At 39.2% G+C, this 21899-nt stretch overlaps 1 protein-coding gene and 1 long non-coding RNA gene across 6 annotated transcripts in view; one reads left to right on the top strand and one right to left on the bottom strand.

Annotated features, from left to right (window-relative positions):
• The window catches only part of Pcgf5 (polycomb group ring finger 5), a 120288-nt gene that overhangs the window by 92907 nt on the left and 5482 nt on the right, over positions 1-21899 (top strand). For 3 of the 5 annotated variants that reach the window (XM_076562737.1, XM_076562730.1, XM_076562724.1), the window contains exons 4-9: positions 2494-2549; positions 2658-2717; positions 4805-4953; positions 8181-8279; positions 10986-11075; positions 16503-16562. In XM_076562737.1, coding sequence (XP_076418852.1) covers positions 2494-2549; positions 2658-2717; positions 4805-4953; positions 8181-8279; positions 10986-11075; positions 16503-16562 — 514 coding nt within the window. The remainder of the gene's footprint in view (positions 1-2493; positions 2550-2657; positions 2718-4804; positions 4954-8180; positions 8280-10985; positions 11076-16502; positions 16563-21899) is intronic. The other 2 variants (XM_076562744.1, XM_076562751.1) reach the window with 2 other exon arrangements.
• Positions 14617-21820, bottom strand: LOC121823509 (uncharacterized). Its single transcript, XR_013048271.1, has 5 exons — positions 21683-21820; positions 21247-21339; positions 20643-20730; positions 19933-20104; positions 14617-15460 (listed from the first exon to the last, which is right to left on the bottom strand). It is a non-coding gene; the product is annotated as an uncharacterized LOC121823509 (long non-coding RNA).

Genomic DNA, 21899 nt, shown 5'->3' on the forward strand with positions numbered 1-21899 from the left:
GTAACAGCAGGTGACTGAGTTGTTCAGCATCTATTGGAAATTCAGACTAGACCTAACTGCCCACATGTTAGTTTAAAGCTACAAAAATAGATGAGGAGCCCAGACACATGGCCCACAGAAACACTGAAAGAAGGAAGGTGGCGTCTATAGAGAGCTACAGGGAATACTCAGCCCTCCTTATGGCTGGGTTTTTCCTCCAGTGGATTTGGCCAACTGTGCCCATCAGATATATGTGCAAGAAAAATTGATTCTGTACTCAGCATTTAATTGTCATTATCCCCAAACAATAAAATTAACCAATGCATTCACATTGTATTGCTATATGCAGACCCAGCTGGTTTGAATCTATAGGAAGATGTGTATTAGATATGACATCCTGCAGTGTTTTATATGAAGAACTTGACCATCCAGATTTGGTGTCTGTGAAGAGTCCAGGAACCTGCTCCCCAGCACTGGGGGATGACTTTAGTATGGATAAAAAAAAAATATTTAGGCACATAGAACAGACAGGGAAAAACATAATGAGGAAAGGGAATTTCAGGGAGTTGGTATGAAGCCATGCTGTCAGATAGCTGTGAAACTATACTGGTCATAGGGACCAATTATAGGGAGTTGAGTGAAGCAGGAATCTTAAAGGGTCTTATTAATAAAATCAAACCTGGGGCCAGTTATTGGGGTGAAATGCTGGATGATCAGAGAGACAGAACAAGCCACAGCTAACCTCACCTGGCCAGCTTCTCAGCTGGTCTTGTTTCCTCAGACTGGAAGCCTCTGTGTCCTCATATCCGAGTGGCTCTCAGCTGAACTGTGCTGCTCAAAACCTAAAAGCTTAACCAGCTAATGCTTCTAGTTTCTGGTCTTCACACCTTATATACCTTTCTGCTTTCTACCACCACTCCCTGGGATTAAAGGCTCACTCCCTGGGATTAAAGGTGTGAGTCACCATGCCTGGCTGTTTCCAATGTGGCCTTGAACTCACAGAGATCCCAGATGGATTTCTGCCTCTGGAATGCTAGGATTAGAGGTGTGAGTGCCACCCCTTTCTAGCCTTTGTATCTAATGGCTGTTCTGTCTCTGACCCCAGATAAGTTTATTAGGGTGCACAATATTTTGGGGAACACAATACCACCACAGTTGAGGAAGGTAAAACAGCAAGTAGCAGTATGAAATAGAAGTAACAGACTATACTCTTCAAATTTTTTCAGATTGAAAAACAGACAGTTATGAGCCATCCAGTGTGGGTGCTAGGAACTGACCTCCAGTCCAGTGCAAGAGCATCAAGTACTCTTAACTGCTGAGCCATCTCTCCAGCTCCAGAAATAGCTTTAAAAGACATTTAGGGAATAGATTTTGCTTCTTTAGAGTTTGATGTCAAAGAATAGTAATGCTGTTAAAGCAGGATGAAAATGAAGTAAGAGCAGGTGTTGTAGAAGCAACAGAATGGGCTGAAGAAACAGAGCCAGGAAAAAGAAGGGTTATGTATTATCAGGAAAAGAAAACTAGAAGAATGCCTAGATAAATAAGTTTGTATCTAGGGAGCTGGAAGAGTCAAACTGTCTTAAGTTTCTCAGAAAATGAAATGGAGAGCATTCATTTTTAGAAAAGAACCAGCATTGTAGAGATTCGAAGAGTGGGAATGTTAGCTATTGCTGTGTGACAAACCACCTCTAAATTAGTGCTTCAGATGGCAAGCATTCCTTTCTCCTCGGCAGCGGTGTGGGTTAGTGAGCAATCTGGTCTTGGCTTTGCTCATTCCTGCTCATTCAGTTAACTACTGGGTTCTGCCATGTGTTGGGGTGGACTGCCAGTGCAGTGATCTGGGGCTGCCTCAGCAGGGCAGTGGAGCACTCCCCTAGCTGATTGATGTACATGGAGCAGAACTGCAGTACTTCTTAAAACCTAGGTTAGGTCCAAGGTCAGTGTTATTTGTCCCATGTTCCTTTTGGTCTAAGCAATTTTCTGGGGTAGTCCCTATTCTTGGGATTGGGAATTCTCAAAGATCTAGACTCCACCTCTTGACCAAGTGAAGAACGGCAAAGGCATGTTCAGAGGGCCTATATATAGGGAAGGCTGGGAACTTTGGGACTATTTTTTTCCCTCTTGTATACCACCAAGGGAAGGCTACTAGAAGTGGGCGTGCTCCCTATGAAGGCAGCACTGGTGGAGCAGGAGTGCTCCCCATGAAGGCAGCAGTGGTGGAGTAAGTAAAAGGTTGTTTAACAAAAGTAAAAGAAAAAATCATCTGCAGTCTGTGTTTCATAGTATGGGTAAGAAATCTCAGGCCGGGCGGTGGTGGCGCACGCCTTTAATCCCAGCACTCAGGAGGCAGAGCCAGGCGGATCTCTGTGAGTTCGAGGCCATCCTGGGCTACCAAGTGAGTCCCAGGAAAGGCGCAAAGCTACACAGAGAAACCCTGTCTCGGAAAACCAAAAAAAAAAAATCTCAACTGTTTGCATATTGGATTCTGATCTCTTCATTGTTTATCCCCTGAAGGTTGGATAATACATTGGAGGAAATTATATTTAAGCTGGTACCTGGACTACGAGAACGTAAGTTGCTCTTTGGGTTCTACAGACTTTTCTTGTTTTATGAGATCAGTATTTCTATTAAAGATTTCATCCTATAGTTTTCATGTTTTTTTTTTTCCTTCAAATTAGAAGAACTTCAGCGTGAATTGGAATTTTGGAAGAAAAATAAACCTCAAGAAAATGGACAAGGTAACTCTATGTTTCTGACACCTTCTCTCATTATTACATTGGTGGAGTAATGTCTTTCTACACTCAGAGTTCTCCTGTGCGAAACTCATGCGCCTTTCATGAGATATTATCTGAATCATTGCAGATCTGCATGATTCCAGTTGAAGGTAATTGGAGAGAGGAAATTGGACTTTGGGAGGAGAAAGGAAAGAAATGAAAGAGAAAATTGAATAGGTGATAATACCAATAGTTTCAGAACAGAAAAATCTGAAGTAAGAAAGAATCTTAGCAAGCACCTCAGTCGTGAAGGCATCTTAATTTTACTTCACTTGTAAAAGCACTTTAATAGGAGCCAGAAATGAAATGTGGTTAAGAACCAAGTTGGGGTTTGCTGCGCTCTGATGCTGTGAAAGGAGCACAGGTGGACAGACCGCTGAAGGTTCAGGAGAAGGTCATGGGTCTGTCAGCAAGGGTTTCTGTGTGCTCACCAAGATGTTCCCATCACCAGGCCAAGTGTCCAGGTTTCTTCTCTGGGACCCAAGTAATAATTCATCATTTCAGCAGGCCTGGAGAGAACTCATTGGGTAAAATACTTGCCTCAAAAGAGTGAGGACCTGAGTTTGATTCCCAGAACTCACATAAAAGAGTGAGTCATGGGCCAGCAAGATTCTGAGTGTAGAGATACTTGCACACAGACATGATAACTCAGTTCGGTCCCTCAGTCCCTCAAGGTGACAAGGAGAACTGACTTGGAGATCTGACATCCACACATGCACCTACCTGTACACACAGTGTTTAAAAGTCAGCGCAAGGAAGGCAGAGCTAGGCCGGTCTCTAGGGCTTAGTGGCCAGCCAGTCAACCTAGTCAGTGAGGTCCAGGCCAGTGAGAGACCCCCATCTCAAAAAAGCAGGGTAGATAGCACTTAAGAACACCCAAGATTCAGTCCTGGCCTCCATGAACACACATGCATAACACACATATACACACGCACACATGCACACACAGTAACAATAGTTTCACAGAGTGGCAAATGTTGCTGTACTGAGAAGGAGCTGTTTGTATGTGTATTATCCATACAAAGGGATATCTAAGTCAGAAAGTAACACCATTCTTCATGTTTTTAAACACAAGACTTCATTCAGGACACCCTAAGTACCATTCAAGAGGCCCCTGTGCATCTGTGAACTTAGTCTCCAGCCTTGATTTGCTCATAAAGTTTCATAAAAAAATCAAGGTCATTGCAGATGAATGAGGAAATGCTGGGTCTCTTTTTCTCATTTATGATGGTGCTAATGGCTTTAATAGTTTACTTAACTATTTAACTAATCCCTTAGCAGGGGAGCTTTGATAATAGTTTTCATGAGTAGAATAATGGTAGCAAAGGGCTGTTTTTATACATAACAACAAAATGAAGAAAGATGCTGAAATAACTTAACCTAAAGCTTATTTTACCTGTGTACAATGTACTTAGCTTGACATTTAAAAAAAAAAAAAAAAAAAGTAAGCCGGGCGGTGGTGGCGCACGCCTTTAATCCCAGCACTCGGGAGGCAGAGCCAGGCGGATCTCTGTATGTTCGAGGCCAGCCTGGGCTACCAAGTGAGTTCCAGGAAAGGTGCAAAGCTACACAGAGAAACCCTGTCTCGAAAAACCAAAAAAAAAAAAATCTAATTCTTTTTTTTTTCCGTAATTGATTTTATAAATAATTTTATAATAATTCTCTCTTTGGAGAGAATGTAATTTGAAAGTTAATACTTGATTTTTGTTTTGAGCACATCTGTTATTGAACTTGGAAGTATTTGGTATCCTTTTTGCCTTCTAAAGTGACCTAATCACTAATTGCAGTCTTTTATGACCAAATATAATATAGTTAATCCGGAATCTTTAAATTGGATTTTTCAGTATGCCCATAAATCTTACATTGTTGTTTTTGATGGCCTTAGATGAATATTCCATTGTTGAGTATGTTAGAGGTTTTAAAAATTAACATTTTCAATTATTCTTCAGACCAGTTAGGAAATATTTTAGGGTGCTTATTGTTTTTGTGAGTGCTGTCCTGTTGATTGACTTTCAACTTTGGGCTACTTGGGCTTTGCTTCGATTATACAGATGACGTGTCAAAGGTTGACAAATCTAAAGCAGATGAAGAAGGTGATGAAAACCAAGATGATAAGGACTACCATAGAAGTGACCCACAAATTGCTATCTGTCTGGATTGTTTACGAAATAATGGGCAGTCAGGGGACAATGTAGTAAAGGTGAGTGGACAGATTTAATTTTCCAGCTCATCAAAGTGCGTTCTTTCAAAGTTTTTGTTAACATAATGCAATTGAATGCCATCCTCAAATCCCATACCTGGGAGTGGTCAAGACCTTGCTTTACAGGCACCTTGTCCTCCCACCCCAACCATCCAGGCCAATGCCACCATCTAGTGGCTGACTTTTAAAATGCAGCGGCCAACTCAGGCTGGTTGTTTCAAGCAGTGTCTCCAACCTTTGTATTAATTATTTTTATGTTCTTTTTTAAAGAATTTTCATTTTATTTTATATGTGTAGGTGTTTTACCTCTATGCATGTCAGTTCTCCATGTGCATGCCTGGTGCCAGCAGAAGCCAGCAGAGGGTGTCCCCTGGAGTTCCAGGGGTTTTGAGCTGCTGCCATGTGGGTGCTGAAAATTGAACCTGGGTCCTCTGGAGAGCGCTGGTGCTTTTAGTGCTGAGCCATCTCTGCAGCCCTAAATTATATTCTTCACTCTTCTACTTTTATTTGAAACTATAAGCCTCCAATTTCATGACTAATATATTTTATTAATGAAATAGTAGGTTTTGAAGTTAAGTTGTGTTATAAAGTGCCTATATATATGAAGAACTGATAAAATCCTTGAAGAATTTAATTATTTTTCTACATAGTCCTCATTTCTCATCCTGTTTCCTTGTCTGATCAGTAAACTGTTTCTTAAAGAATCTGAAGACTCACTGCTGTCTCAATTTTGTCCTTGGTGTTTAAATACTATTCAGTGTTTCCTGGTGTTTGAATTGGCAGCAACTTTCATTCTCATTGCAGATGTTCACCTTTTTAGCTCTTAGGTAGATTTTTGTCACTTTGTCCAAGCATGTATTAGTCATTGAGGGTTTTTCTCTGCATTTTATTTATTTACAAGTTCATATTTTCTGCTTATAATTTTCTTTTTCTTCGTCTCTGTAAATCAATGGGTGTTTGGGTTGAATTTCTTTACTATTTTTATATTTACTATATTACTAATAATGGTACTTTGTATTAGGAAATTAAAAACAAATCATTTTAACTCAGATTTTCAGTTCATCAGCATCTTGCAATAAAAGAATATACTGGGAAAAAACAAAAAAATATACTGGAGCATAGTAAGCAAATGAATATTATTCGCTGTGTGGTAATGATATTTTTTTTGTTTTTTGTTTTTTTTTTAAAGGAGTGTCACTTGAGACATGAGTAGGAACTAGGTGGGTGTAGGAGCAGGAATAGGAAATAACTGCTAACTGCTCATGTGTAAAGGATTTATTTAGAGGACAAGGAAAAATTTTGGAATTAGATATTGTAATGGTTAAACAACTTTATAAAAACTACTAAATTGTTCATTTTAAATAATGACTTTATGGTGTTATTGCAATTTAAGAAGTTAAAGTCACACTTGTTAATTGCTTTAATTGGTAGAGATGTAAATTCTAATACTAAAGAAATGAGAGGAAAACATTATAAAGTATTTGAGCTTAAAAAGCTGACTTTGTGTTTTTATAAAGTTCCACAAAACAAATGATCGAGCTGTCCTAAAACTGCAGGCCCCTCTGAGCTCCCAGGAGGGACCCTGCAGATTTTGTAGTTAGTCTTGTAACTCTTGAGAAGGAAAGGAAGAAAGACAGGCTCTGGGGCCTTTATTTTATCAGCTTCTGACAACTGCCGATCCATCCACTCCTGCCTCTGAAGTAGCTGAGTATGGGCACTTCAGACATTGGTACTCACACTATGGCCTCAGGGAAAACAGCTTAGAATGTAAACAGAGGTTTCTCTGTCCTGTCCCGTCCTTCAGCTGTTTCCAACAGAGCTTACAGAAAGACCATCCCATAGAAGGGAATGTTTCTGAATTCTGCATTTCCTGACCTGAATTGGACAACATGAGACAGAATAAGAATGTTGTGCCATGGGAAGGGAAGGTGACATTCTTGAAACAAAACAGTCTTCTTCCATGTAGTATGTCTAGATATGCAGATGTTCCAAATATATTGATCCTTTCTAGACAGCTGAGCAGGGTAGAGTTAGACATGGACCTCACCCTCCCATCCCCCACCCCTGCAGTTTCCTGTGAGCACTGGGATGTAGCACAGTGCTTCCATTTTCCATGTCAGGAAGGGGATGGTGAGAAGAAGCCCGGCTCCTAGCTCCTCTCCACCATCCTGTCTTCTGCCCGGCACCTGTTAGTCGTTGCCCTCTTGTGGTGTCGGCGCTTTCTAGACATCTGTACAGGAGTTCTCAGGAACACGCAACCAGGAAGTTTAATTTGCTTTTCTTAGAAAGTATTCCTAGAGAAGGTGCTTATTATTTATTTTCTGAGTATTTCCAAATCAACTTTCACATAATCCAGATTGAAATTTTATTAGATTTGTGTCAGACTTTATTGAATTATGAATTCTAGGAACATTCTTTTGCCTTGTCTTAAAAATATTCTCTTAACTATTATGACATCTCTGAATTACTAATGACTTGTAGGAAATTGAACAGTGATGTGAGGAGCAGTTGGAGGGCAGGGCTCTGTGAATGAGAACCACTGTCTTCATGTAAAACAAGAGACACAGCAAAGCACACAGACCTTAGTGCTGTACAGTAAGTGCAGTAGCCCATCCCTGGGGAATGCTTTTCCTCAGCCCAGAGCCCACACTGCACAGCCGGCAGGCGCTGAGGCGTGCTGTGCACAGAGCAGTGCCTTTCTGCTCTATCTGGAGCTCCTCCCAGGTCTTCTGTAAAATACCGCTCTCTGCAGTTATCTACAGGTTCTGCGTGATGTCCCTACTGCTTCCAGAAGTAACATCATGTAATAAAATATTGACAGTTTTGTGGCCTTTTCCTTAAACTGTTTTCTTTGTTTAAAAATATCTTAGAGAAAAACAGATTGTCTACTTGACAGGATTTTGCTAATTTACACACTAATGCATTCTTGAGGAATGTCATGTAAATAGACAGTGATTAAGAACATTCTTACTTAAAAGAATTGAAAGTTTTGGGTTTTTTTGTTTTGTTTTGTTTTCTTTTTTTACATTTTGAAAATACTCAAAGCATATAGTGAAAATCGTGCCTTTGGTTTTAGTTTGGTACAGTTTGGTTTCGGGTGGTCTTATGAGACTGTTTCACCTTGCAACCCAGGTGGAAGTCAAACTCATATCCTATCTCATCCTCTGAATGCCTAAGGTTTTAGTAAAAACAAATTAGAGTGTTTAATTTGTCATTTTTTTCTTTAGGGTCTCATGAAGAAATTCATTCGATGTTCTACACGAGTTACTGTAGGAACTATTAAAAAATTTCTAAGTTTAAAACTAAAACTTCCAAGTTCTTATGAGGTAAGTAAAATATCTAACTGATTGTTTTGATGATTCTGATCTGTAGTAAAATTCTAGCAAAAGAAGTAAAAAGGATATATTCAAAATTTTGTAGAAACTGGCTATTTTCATTATAATACATATAATGAATATATATTTTATTATAATATGTAATAACATAATAAAAATTAATTTTTAGAATGTAATATTTATGTAATGTTTTATAACATATCCCAAGCAAATTACATTAATGCATTTGTAACTAAAGGAGATATTTGTAAAACTTATATTAAATACTCCCAAAATAAGTCCCTATCAAAGTGAGTTCTTTCTTATGGTGTCAGCATGCTTTAAGGTGTGCACTTTTTAAAAGTTTTTGTTACTGTTGTACAGCTTTGTGCATTTATAAAGTGCATCAGAGTTGCTTCCCACCACCCCTCTCTCATCACCCCGCCTCCGGTTGGAACCCTTCTCAGTACACTTCACTCAAACTTCCGTGCCTTTTTGTTTGTGGTCCGTGGAGTGTACTAAGAGTTTCTTGCCTGAGCCTGAGTAAAAGGTTATTTACTAGAACAGGGACAACTTAGACTGGCTACACCACCAAAGGAAATGACCCCTTCCCCAAGTAACCATTAATTGCCAGTAGTTACCAGCGTGGGATGGGGCCTCATGGACTCCTCCCATCTGTGATGAAATGATGCTCTACCCAGCCTTGTGCAGGTCTTACGTGGATAACTGTAGCTGCAGGAAGTCCATTAGTGCAGAGACTATGTCATGTCCAGAAGAGTTCTTTTTGCTGCCTATCTTGCTGTCCTCTAACTCTGGAAGTTTTTCTCTCCTTTTCTGTGATATCCCTTGAGACTTGGAGGACAAAATACAAACCTCAAATGGCAAATGGGAAATGGATCTGAAGTATGGGCAGGCTCCCTATCCTGGTGGTGAGCTGGAGCAGGGGCCAAAGTACAGGCAAAGATGTGTGACTTTGCATGAGACTGTAAGTCTCTTATTAAAGGAAAGAACTGAAGTGTGATGGGATTTAAGCACAGACCTTGACAGGAAGGAGTCTATCTAAGAAAGCATCTGACCTTGAACCTAATAAAAATGTCTCATGTGGCTGATGACTAGTCTGGGTTAAATTTTTTTTATTAGTTTGGTTCTGTGGTTTTAAAAAATTACAGATATGGGGCTGGAGAGATTACTCTCCAGTTAAGAGTACTGACTGCTCTTCCAGAGGACCCAGGTTCAATTCCCGTCATCCACATGGTAGCTCACAATCATCTGTAATCCAGCTCCAAGTGAATTGACACCCTCCCACAAACATACATGCAAGCAAAACACCAGTGTACATAAAAATAGATCATGGTAAACATAAAAGATTAACAACTTACAGATATCATCTATAGTGAAAAGTATACAATGAAATTATTTTACTGCATTATTTCTCTGTTTTGTTTTATTCATGAAAAGTATCATGTATAGTTTTATTTCTTTAGAACTCTGTTGCTGAGTTAATTTTCTTCAGAAAGTCCTGGAGCTAAGAAAACTCTTCTCTGTCTTCTGCCATGTACTATGATTTTTCTTTTTTAACAGTTCTTTATCTTATCCCAATCAAAGAACTTGTCCTTTGCTTTCTTTAAAATACAGATTGTTCTCCCATTTTGCTGCCCGGCATCTAGGCCTGTGATTTAATGAAATGTCTAAAATTTCCGTAACAACAATGCTAACTGGGACAGGGGGTTCAGTTGCTAATGACTGTGGGTACAGCCTGCCTGATTAGTAATTGCAACTTTACAACTTGGCTTAGGAATTTGTTTCACAGACAAGATAAAGAGAGGTGTCTACTTTGTTCTTGTAAGAGTTAATAAAATAACTGAAAATTTTCAAGGCTTATATATCACCGTAAATCATTCAAATATCAATAATTTAGTTCATATATCTAATATAATTGGGACTATTTTGTGTTAGGCTTCAAAGTTCAAAATTGCAGCCTTTGTGTAGGTAGATTCAGATCTTTGTAAAACTCATTCTCCCCGTCCACACTTGAAATAAATCTTAAGCAGTTTCTTTCACTAGAAACTAGAGGACTGAGACATTTCATTTATAGGGATCTTTGGTAAACATTCATTATATATTGTTTGTTGAATTAGTGAACCATACACCAAGTCTTGTGGCCTTTCAGAGCTTTAGAGTTGGTTTCCTGTAGCCTCAAACAAGAGGGGGAGGCTTTGTAAGTACAGTTTGTTTTGACATTTCTTGCAAGGTGAGGAGAATCACAAATACAGCAGAGAGGCTAGATAGCCCTGAACACAGCTCTGTGCCACAGTTGGAATGCCCCATCCTGGGAACTTCAGAGGATCCTGAGTGGTGGATTTAGAATGAGCTTGCTACACTTCTGCACTCTTGCTACACTCTTCTCATTCAGTAAGAGTTGTCCCGGGTTTACAGAATAAAACCTATAGGACTGCAGAAACATGAATCAAGATGGTTGGCATTGCATTTATAAACTGTATCAGCTTGAGATACGGTTGTATAGCACAAGATAAATGTTTAATCTAATTACAGCTGAACTATTAACATTCTGTAAGGAAGAGGTTTTAATAAAAGTATTCACTGTTCTTTTAAACTGATACTTTTATGTTGGTATATCTAGTTGGGTCTTTTAAAATATGAAAATGTATAAATTGAAATTTCCATTGGACTGATATATTTTAATTATTCTTTTTCAAGTTGGATGTGCTGTGCAATGGTGAAATTATGGGGAAGGATCATACCATGGAATTCATCTATATGACAAGATGGCGACTAAGAGGAGAAAATGTAAATTCTTTATATTTACCTATGTGTATATTTAGTTATATATTCTTACATAATTTAAAGTTAACAGTATGGGTTAGGAGCTTTAGGAAATTAATTGGGGAAAGAAGAAACTGGTTCCTCTTTATTCTCTAGCACCTAAAAATTGTTCGAAGTACAAGATCAATGTCTATGTTAAATATTTTGAAGGTGAGTTTTTAAGTCCAGCAATAAATACATCCAGGATTCTGCTGGCCTGAGAGCAGAGGTGGCATGTGCTTTTTAAATCCTCGTGTCTACTAGAAATGTGAGTTTGTGAGTTGAGATCAATAGACTCTATTCTGCCCTGATAGCACTAACAGTCAGAAAGGGGAATTGTTGGGGTTGTGATAGAGAGAACACATGGGTAGGATTAGATAAGCACTAAAAATGACTTAGGAGTATGAGTGAATTAGTGGAGGTTTCTGATTATCTGGGAATAGATTATTGTGCCTTGGGCCCTAATAATGAGGAAGAAATTGTTCACAGGAGAAAACCTAAGATCAGCTCTTCCTCCCCCCAAAATTTTTTTTTTGTGTGTTTTAAGTATTTTTGCTTAGGTTAACCCTTTGAGTCCACCTGAGCCAGGAATGTTAGGGAAATGTGAGGCCCTCTGCATACTGTATTACAAGCCCGGCTGGGAATAAGGAACACTATTGTAATGTTACCAGAGATTTCCCTCATGATGTGAATATATAACTATGCCTAAGATTGATTAGAAAGTGCAGTAATTAACACCCAAACTTACCCATGGAAAATTAAGAGTGTGATGTTTATAGTGCAGTGTGTTATGCATTAAATATTACAATGTTTCTACCAGGTTTTATTACATTTTCTTATGAAAATGTTAATTATGAAATACAGCACAAAGTTTAGTTATTACATCACACAGTGTAATATTTACAAATAATGATGGTTGCTGTGTTTCAGTAGTTCAGAGGTATACTGACATCACATTAAAGTAACATCTATTGAACTGTTAGAAAACCTCAAAAAAAATCCTTGTACTATATAGTGGTTAAGATATTTGTCTACTTTTTCAGAAGAAAATGTGATAATACAATGATATTGAAGCACCTACATTCTTAAATCTCTATTTTTGTTGTTTTCCTATCTGGTTTCACATGGATAAAAATCTCTTCGAGGTTCAGTGTTCTAGTCACTGACAAAAATATCTCAGGACCAGGAAAGAAAACTTACATTCTAGTGTCAGTGACTTGCTAGTTGTGTGTACTTGAAGAACTCATCAGCCTGCTTTAGGGTTCATCTTTTTAATACATTTGTATTGCATAAATAAAACCTGCCTTGTTTATGGGCTTTAAGGGTTGCATGTACATTGCTTTCATGTGCTCCTTAAGCCTGAAGTGTTTGAGATGCCAGGTGCACACCGCAGAGGGTAAGTCTGCACAGTTAGAAGCAGGTACTCTAATTTCACAGTAATAGTGCTGCAGGAAATGTCACTTTGTCTGTCTTTGCTAGTTCAGTGGGCCTTTCAGCATGTGAGTGCTGGAACTCATCACTGAATAGACTGGCCTACAGTTCAAAGGTTACCTCTCCTAGGGCTCACCTGTCTGTCACAAGTACTCTCCTGAAAGTTGTCCATGGTGTCCATTTGTATGTGTCTGGGTGGGGGAGTATTTTTTGAAGGAAGATTTTACTATTTAGCCCAAGCTGGCCCAGAGCACACTGCAACAAAAACTGGCCTCAGACTAATATCCTCCTGCCTCTGCCTCATTAGAAACATGGGCCATCAAGCTCAGCATTGCCAGTTATTTTAATGTCAAAGCATGAAAGGGTTAACTCGTAAGCTTTTTACTAATAGATCGCCAACTAAATCAGTCTTTATGTAATTATATTTCTGGTCACACATTTCTGAGGTTTCAGGTTTTTAGTTGAGATACACTTTTATCGAAGTTTTTAAAATTGGTCCTGGAGAGATGGCTTGTTCTTTAACCCTGGTTTTGCTAGTGTCTGTAGTTTTGAGATTGGTCATCCCATCCATACAGGCAGGAGGCTGGGATGCCTGCCAGTTCAGTACTGCTGCTGGCATTGCTAACTAGCATGGCCCTGGGTGGCAGGATCAGCTTGTTCCTGTGCTGATAGCTACTGTTAGGTTCTCTTGCTTGCTTCTAGTGCTTTGTTACAACATTCTAGTGCACTTAAAATTGATTCATTTACACACAGCAAGGTTAAGAATCTAGTTTATTCTGAAGATTTTTTTAACCAGAAATACAGTTTATTGAACACTCCAAACTGCTCCTCATTGTTTGAAGATGCTGTACATGCATGTGTGTACACACATGTCTGTGTATGTTCTGGACATTCTTTTTTAAACAGATATTATTCTGAACCAGCACTGTGCTTAATGCAGCTTTTATAAAACTCTTGTCTAAAACCTTTCAATTGCTCATTTTCTTTGAAGTCATAACATGTCTTATATAGGTCAATAGTTGTGCTTGCTAGATTGCTGTGTGTGTGTGTGTGTGTGTGTGTGTGTGTGTGTGTGTGTGTGTGTGTGTGTATTTGTACCTATTGAGACAACAATTCAATTTTTAAAATCACGTTACATTGTTTTACCTGTTCTCTGAGATGAGCTTTTGAATGGGTCTCTGATTGGCACTGGACTATATTTCTGGGTTACTTTAGCCGTCTCTGGCATCTTTGCAGTTTTTCTTTCTTATCAGTGTTACGGAATGTCCGCTTGTAATTTTACTCAGCCTGTGACTCCGTGTGTAGCTCCCACTCCTATCACACTGGAGTCCTGAGTCTCCACCTGAGTCCTTAGCCTCAGGAAAGGGTACTGCATATTCATGTCCACCCTCCCTCCCCCTGTTTGTCCTCCCAGAACCAGTCTCAGGGAAGTGAGTTTCCCTTCCAGTTGTGCAGTAACCATTACAAGCATCCCTCGGCACCATCCAGCTTCTGTGGTAGTGCTTTCCTTCTTCCCAGCTTAGGTCCCCTTCGAGCTGAGTCCCTTTCAGAAAAGATGACCATAGGTGGCCTCTACCCCTTCTTAGACCTTGTCTCCATCATGATAAATTATTTTTAAATAGCTTTATCCTTACAAATTAAAACAAACACTTGGTCAAATAGCTGCTATCAATTCTATAACAGTATTTTTGCTTGATGATTATTGTGCTGAATGTTGATCTGTTGATGACTAGCAGGATAAATACACTTTAACAGTAGTGCTTCTTAAATCTTAGTGCAATACAAGTGCTCTGGGCATGATGACAAAGTACAGTTCTACTCAGTAGGCTTGGGGCTGGCCTGAGACTCATTTCTAGAAAGCTCTACTCATGTGAGAACACCTGATCTTTAGAGTGAGGTTTGGGAACTGTGATCTGTGGCCAGGTTTCTTCTGTGGCTTCTACAAGTTGAAGGCATGGAGATGAGATTCGTGTTTCAGTCAGGGGTTACTCAGTCATCTGATGTCACCTCACTCAAGTATTTCTCTTCATAATACCAGTGCCAGTGATCATCAGTTTTCCGAGACATAAATGGAATCATACATTTTGCTAGCAACTTTATTCTCATTTGATATGTCTTATGGAAAGCCATTACATTTTGAAGGGTTTTTTTTTTAATATATTGGTACAATTCAGTTTGTGTGACTAGCATAATTTAACTATTTTGGTGGGCATTGGTGTTTTGTTTCATTTTTTTTAACATTACAAGCAGTGCTGTATAAAGTCCAAGGCATGTGCCCATTGCCTGTTGCTAAGTTTACAATGGGCTAAGTTTTACATTGTGAGAGGTTGTCAATTGTCCTCAAAAAAGTTTCACAAGTTATAGTCATACCAGTAATATATAAGAGGCCTGTCTTCCGACTTCTTGACACTCATTAGCAATATAGCATCTTTGCAAGTGTTCATATTCACTGCCTTTTTAATCATGAGTATGTCTTCTTGTTGACTTCTAGGAACTTGTGTGTTCTGAACACTTAACCTCTTGCTATATGTTGTAGCTTTTTTTCCCCCTAGCTGTGTCCTGCTTCCCAGATTTTCCTGTTTTGGGGATCATTGTAACAGTATCTGTGTAGGAAAATTTAGCAAGAATTAATATTATATGCTAAAGTACTTAGCAGAATGCCTAATCTAATAAATGTAGAAAAGTAACAGTGTCTCTGTTAAACTGCATTATGATCTTCATCCACTCTTCCTCCACTCCGTGAGAACTCCTGTCAGCATCTGTCTGTTCCCCCTAGGCATCCATCAGAGACCTGTGTTCTTCCTGCTCACTCTCTTGTGGGTAGGTTGCATTCCCTCAGTCTAGCTGCCTTTTCCCAGATGCTCCTGCAGCTTCCACCTCTTCCTGCAGCCTCAGCGATGCCAGCAATCATGACCGTCTCTCATTGCTTCATTTGCAATCTGGCAGTTTTAGGAGGAAAAAAAACCACACATCTGTTTTAACCGATACCAAAGAAATTAATAGGAAAAAATTAATGAAATCTAACTCTGTAATCTTACTGAATGATTTTTGCAACTTGCACAGTCAGACAAACTGTGGTAGGTTAGAGCTTGCAGACCTATCCGAGTCAGTAAGGACCGAAGTGTCAGGCTGTCCTTAGAGCATGATGATGAGCTCTGTGCATAAGAAAGGACCAACTTCCAGAAAAAAATTGGTGAAATTTATCATTTTCCAAAGTAGAGCCTTAAGAAGTCTACTTTGGGAAGTTAAATTTTTCCTGATTAATTCTAACTTGTATTTTTCTGTGTTTAATTCTCAGCTATTTATATATCTATTTTTCATTTGGAAGAGTATACGGTGTTAAATATGTACATAACTTAAAAGTATAAGTTGTATAGTGATTAAGACCATGAACAGTGTCCGACTGACTCGGAGCTCATCCGTGCTATTAGAACAGGTGTGGGATCAAGACTGACCTGAGCAGTATGAAAGGAAGAGGGCAGTGGATCGGCCCCTGGAGACTGAATGAAGTTCCATGTCCCCCAGAGTTCCGATAGTGTTGCCCTCAGAGTAGCTGAAGAGGAGGTGTAGGGGAGATTGACCTCAGGAGCAGGTGGGAGAAAGATGGTCCCCACTCTGTACTCAAAGGAGAAAGTGGTGGGACCCTCTGTACTAGGAGATGAGGATTTCCCAGAAACTAGCATTTGGAAATGAGATTTAAAAAAAAAAAAAAAAGGGTAGGATACCATATTGCTAAGTTTAGAATATTAAAAACAAACAAAAACCTTCATAGATAAATGATAAAATTAACACTAAAATTTACCAACCACCAGGTTATTAAATATTTCCCCTCCCCCTCAAAAAAAGCCACACCATTCCTCAGTGTTTATTTAAATTTCTCATGTTGGCACTTATGTTTGACGTTAAACTACTTTAAATAACACGTTTTAAATATGTCCCGTTGTGGATGCCTCTTATCTGATGAGTTCGTCTCCTCCGCAGTTTCGCTGTCTGAACTGCTCAGCCTCGCAAGTCTGCTCTCAGGATGGCACTTGGTATCAGGTAAGAGGCACTCATGACGGTACATAGGACCATCACAGTGCCCTGTGCTTACCGCTCCCATCCCAAACTCAAGTTCTCAGACGTGTCACTTTGTAAAACCAATTTTTAAAGTCTTTTCAAACTTAAATAACAAGTTTCCCATTATTGTAGTTCTCCCGAGTTAACCATTTTACTGAACTAAAAAATGAAAGTATGTATAACAGCTATTATTTATGAATCAAGAATTTTTAATTATTTCACCCCTTGAGAAATCTCTAATCTGTCCTGTATTGAGATGAAATGTCAAATTGAGTGACTTTAAATAGAGCTAGGGCTAATTCTAATTGTGATCTGGCTGCTGGGCCCAGCCCTAACGTCTGCTCCGGGCTACCACAGAGAAATGAGTATGAGATCACATAGTAACACACAAGGACCTTAAATTTGTGTCTAAGAAAAACTTTTCTAATAAAAACAAATTTTAGAAATTTGGAAAAGGAACTGGAGAGATGGCTCAGCGGTTCAAAAACGGGAACCAATTTTGATTCCCAGAACCCACATCAGGTGGCTCATAACTATAACTCCAGGTCTAGGGCATCTGAGACCTCTAGGCTCCATAGACACCCTCACTAATAATGCACATGCCCACATACATACATATGTTTAAAAATAAATATTTTAAATGAAAAACAGAAGAGTCTGTGCACTACAGTAAGGCACAAATACTATATTACTAAGTGCAGAGATAACATGCCCAGTCTTAATCTCATGGGTGAGTTGTAGTATTTCTTTAAAATAATCCATTGCCCTTTCCCCAGTAATTAAGAAAGTCATCAGTCTAGTTCCTAGTAGTCAGTAACTAGTAAACTTCAGTGTTGCAGTTCTGAGGTTGAGACAAATTAGTTTACATTGTATCTTAAAAAAATACTTAAAATCCCTAAGCAAAAATTTTAATAAGCAGCACATCTATAATTTCTTTTTGTTTGTTTGTTTGTTTGTTTGTTTGTTTGTTTTTCGAGACAGGGTTTCTCTCTGTAGCTTTGCACCTTTCCTGGAACTCACTTGGTAGTCCAGGCTGGCCTCGAACTCACAGAGATCTTGCTTGGCTCTGCCTCCCGAGTGCTGGGATTAGAGGCGTGCGCCACCACCACCTGGCGTGGGCGTAAGTCCTAGTTTTTTTTTTAGAAATGGAGTAACCTAACATACCGTCTAGACAGGCAGAGAGAAAACCACCCAGGAAGGAAGCTGTGAGGGAGAGGGCTGAGTGAACAGTTGAGTTGATGTAGTGAAATGTGTAAAATCCAAACGGTAGGACTGATAGATCATAGTGATAACCGTAGGCTTCCACTTTTTGTCTTCGTGTTGATAGCTGTGTCCTGAGAGATGAAGTTGCTCTTTAGCTCTGATGCTAACTGTTGAAGAACATTGAAATAAGACAAATCTGCACCCACGCACTCACTTCCTTTTCTTTATTCAACACTTCATTGTGGTTAACAATCTTGTAAGAAAATTAAATTTTACATTTAAATTTTTCCAAAATTATTTCCTAAAGGGAGCATCAATATGCCAGCAAACTTAACAGAGAATTCAGTTAGAAAATTAGTACCAAGGGGCTGGAGAGGTGGTACAGGCATTAGGAGTGTACGTTGGTCTTGCAGAGAACCAGAGTTCCATTCATAGCAACCACATCAGGTGGCACCATGGAATGGACCCCCTCTTTGGACAATTTGGGCACCTGTACTCACACATGCGCAGACCCATACATATACATAGTTTAAAATTTAAAAAAAAAATCTTTTTAAAAACTAGAACCAAGTCTCACTTTGAATATAAATGCAGAGATATTAAATAGCATACTAAATAATGTACTAAAATATCCTAAGAGGATAAAGTCAAGACCTGGTAGAATTTTTATCAGAAATGCAAGATTAGCTTAATATTAGAGAGAGACAGACAGAAAACAAGCTAGTATTTTTTATGAGTACTCCAAAATAAAAATCACTAAGTCCTGAAAAGACATTTGATAAAATCCAGTGTTAGTGCTCATTTTTTCTACTAGCTGGTTAGTTTGAAGTTTGAAAATTGAAAACTGAAGTAACTATTTCAAAGACATCCTTTACCTAGATTGACCAGTTAATATTTCACATTTTCTGTCTCCTCTTTGTCTCCTTATATGCATCTTAGTTTGTTATTTTTTAATAAAACTGTTAAAAAATAAGTCAAATATAAGGACAGGTGATCACAAAATTTTTTAATATATATTTCCTCAAAACAAAGACCTACTCAGACCTATTCAGAATTCTGTTTCACACACAAAGACTTTAAATGGCATCATAGATGTCAGACTCTGCATGAAGTTAAATTATGAAGTTAAATGTGACTCTGCATACTTTCACAAGATTTATTTAACTGAGCAAAGTTAGTTATACTAAAGTTAATCAGGAAATGGGTGTTTCCAGTCAGTCACATTTTCAGGTAAGTAATAAATGGGACATGATCACTAGCACCTTTGTACAACAGTGCATTATAAAGCTAAGAGCTCACATCAGGTGCTGACCTCCACATGCATGAGGAGAGAATTGCTCCAGAGTAAGTTCTGGTCCAGGAGCCTGAGCTCAGTGGTCCCGATTGCAGTGGTCCCGAGCGCAGTGGCTCCAAGGGCAGAGGCAGAAAGAAAGGCTCTTTAACAAATGCTTTTGAGCTATTTAAGTATGCCTGAGGTATTCTAGCCCTGGGCTATAGAAGAAAACATTAAACAACTTTTCTCTCATAGAACATAGAAGCAAAAAAACAAAAAACAGGGAAAGTTCAGTGTCCAGGGGAAACTTTAAGTATCTACTTAATGTACTTTAGAGGGCTGGGTAGGTGTCTTAGTTGGTAACCTGCTTGTTCTGCAGGCATGAGGACCTTTATTCAATCCCAGAACCCATATAAAACTGGGCAGGTGTACAGAGTACTCTGGAGGCAAAGGCAGGTAGATTCTTGTGACTCACTAGCCAGCAAGCCTTACCTAATTGGCTAACTCCAGGGGAATGAGAGTCCCTGTCTCAAACAATAAGGTGGCCAGTCCCAGAGGAACCATACCCATGACTACTTTTAGCCTCCACAAATGTACATACACACACAGAGAGATGCATATATACAACTATATGAGCATACACACACACACACACACACACACACACACACAGAGAGAGAGAGAGAGAGAGAGAGAGAGAGAGAGAGAGAGAGAGAGAGAGAGAGAGAGAGGATATATTTTGTACAGTAAAATAACTGAAGAAGTTTTTTGGTGTGGTCGGTTTGGATTATAAGGAAGACATAACCCCGTGAATGTACAATAGAGAACACAAAGCCGAGGGAACAACACAATGACCCTGAGAAACAGGAATCTTACCACTCAGGATCTGAAGGAAGCCAGTGGCACTGGAGCGACAGTACACGGGGTGGTTGGAAATGATATCTTCAAAGACGCAGTGTTGGAGGTTGGATGCAGATCTCCTAGGACTCTTCATGAATTGCAGCAAGACACTTCAACATAAAACCTCATTATATACAGGTCCATACTCCTGATGGGTCAAAATAGTAACTGTTCAGAATGATCATAGAAAAGGTGAAGAAGAAAATACAGTTGGGAAAATGATTTTATAGCAGAGACAATCTTTCACACCGTACCTTTGAAAATTAAAGGGGACAAATCGTGATGTAACTATTAGTATTGAAAAGTACAAGGCAGAAATCTCAGTTTTTTGCAGTATCTGAAAGGAAATGGTTTAATGCCATTAAATATAACAACTACTATATATCTGTATGAAAAAGTTTAACTTTCAATAATTGGACAAGCTATGAAAGGAAATATAGTTGACAAAATATACATGTAATTAACTTTAGAAGTCAAGTAATAAAGTAAAAATAATATATTTTATGTTTATTAAATTGCCAAATTAAGAGGGGGAGGAATCTCAGTAAAATTATTGAACTTCATGTGTCCACAGAACAAACACAAGTTTTTGGGGAGTGGGGAGAGAAAAAAAAAAAAGAATCTCAGCCCCAGACAGAAAATCTCAGCCGTTGGCAACCAAGCCCTTTCCTCTGTCTGTTTCTCACCTTCAGTAGAACTGTTGCTGGGCTTCTCTGTGTAATGAATGTCTTCTAAAATGGGGAGTTAATAGCAGAAGTGTGCAGATTCTTCAGTCTGGAATAGAAAGTTCAAAGACTGTAACAAAGGGTAAGCTGGGGGTTGGAGGGAAATAGAATGAATGGGGCATAGTAAAGTCAGATAAGGTGGCTGTGTCAGTGACCTCAAAAATCTAACTGGGCTTCAGAAATAGAGAACTTTGTGCTAACTAACCTAGTTGTAAGCTGGTTCTGGAAAACCAGAGTAAAACTTAAGATGAGTCCAAGTAAACAAAATTAAAAAGCAGAATAAGGCTAAGACCATTGGAACCTCACAAGTCAGAGGCTCCTGTGGTAGCTCATGAGATCAGAAGCAGCAGCTGTGTGATTCCTCCGCTGAGAACAAGGCCTGTGGCATCTTTCCCACTCTCCTACCCTAACTGCAAGTTAGTACATAGCAGCATCCAGTCTCTCTGTGTGCGGCATGTGTGTAAGTGCTGAGAGGACATCTTGGGGTTGTAGACTCTCAGTCTGCCTTCTTTCCTATAGTAAAGAACACAGGGTTCTCTGCACTGAAGGCTTTTCACCCACCTACCCTGAGATAGCACAACACTGGCCAGTGGCCATCTCAGCCTCTTCTGGATTCCATGATAGGTAGCTCATTGGATCTTCCTTCAAAAGTGGAAACCTGCAAAGTTTAGAACAGGAAAATCAGTGACTCTCCAAACTGCTTTCTGATGATTTGTTTGTCTGTGGTAGTGAAGGTGAAGCAGACAGAGAGGGAATGTGGCCCCTGCCTCCATATACAGGAGGCTTCTCCCTCCCTAGGATTGTGTGGTCATGCTGTAGCTGTGAACACTAAATCATATTGAAAGGAGGTGGTCACCAATCGGTGTAATAGGAACATGTTTTCAATACTTCTAAAGACCATTTTAAAATTAAAAAAAAAAAACTGAAGGAAAGAGTGTCAAATGTATGAACAATAGTGTATAAATTCCAGTTTCACCCATTTGCAGAACAGGGTCTCTTACTCTGGAGTGGTTCAGTGGGTTTTCACCAGCAGCAGCTCTGGGAGAATCCAGGACTCAAATGCTTAGCCCACAGAGTTGCTGGTGGGATGCAGCTTGTAGTCTTCTGCAGGCACTCTATAGGAAGGGAGGAGAGGGGAAGGAGGAAGGGAGGAGAGGTACTGATAGTAACTTGAATCTTAATTGACAACTTAAATTTTAACTTGTCATCACTATTATC

This window comes from Peromyscus maniculatus, chromosome 1, assembly GCF_049852395.1.
Source record: "Peromyscus maniculatus bairdii isolate BWxNUB_F1_BW_parent chromosome 1, HU_Pman_BW_mat_3.1, whole genome shotgun sequence".
Lineage (NCBI taxonomy): Eukaryota > Metazoa > Chordata > Mammalia > Rodentia > Cricetidae > Peromyscus > Peromyscus maniculatus.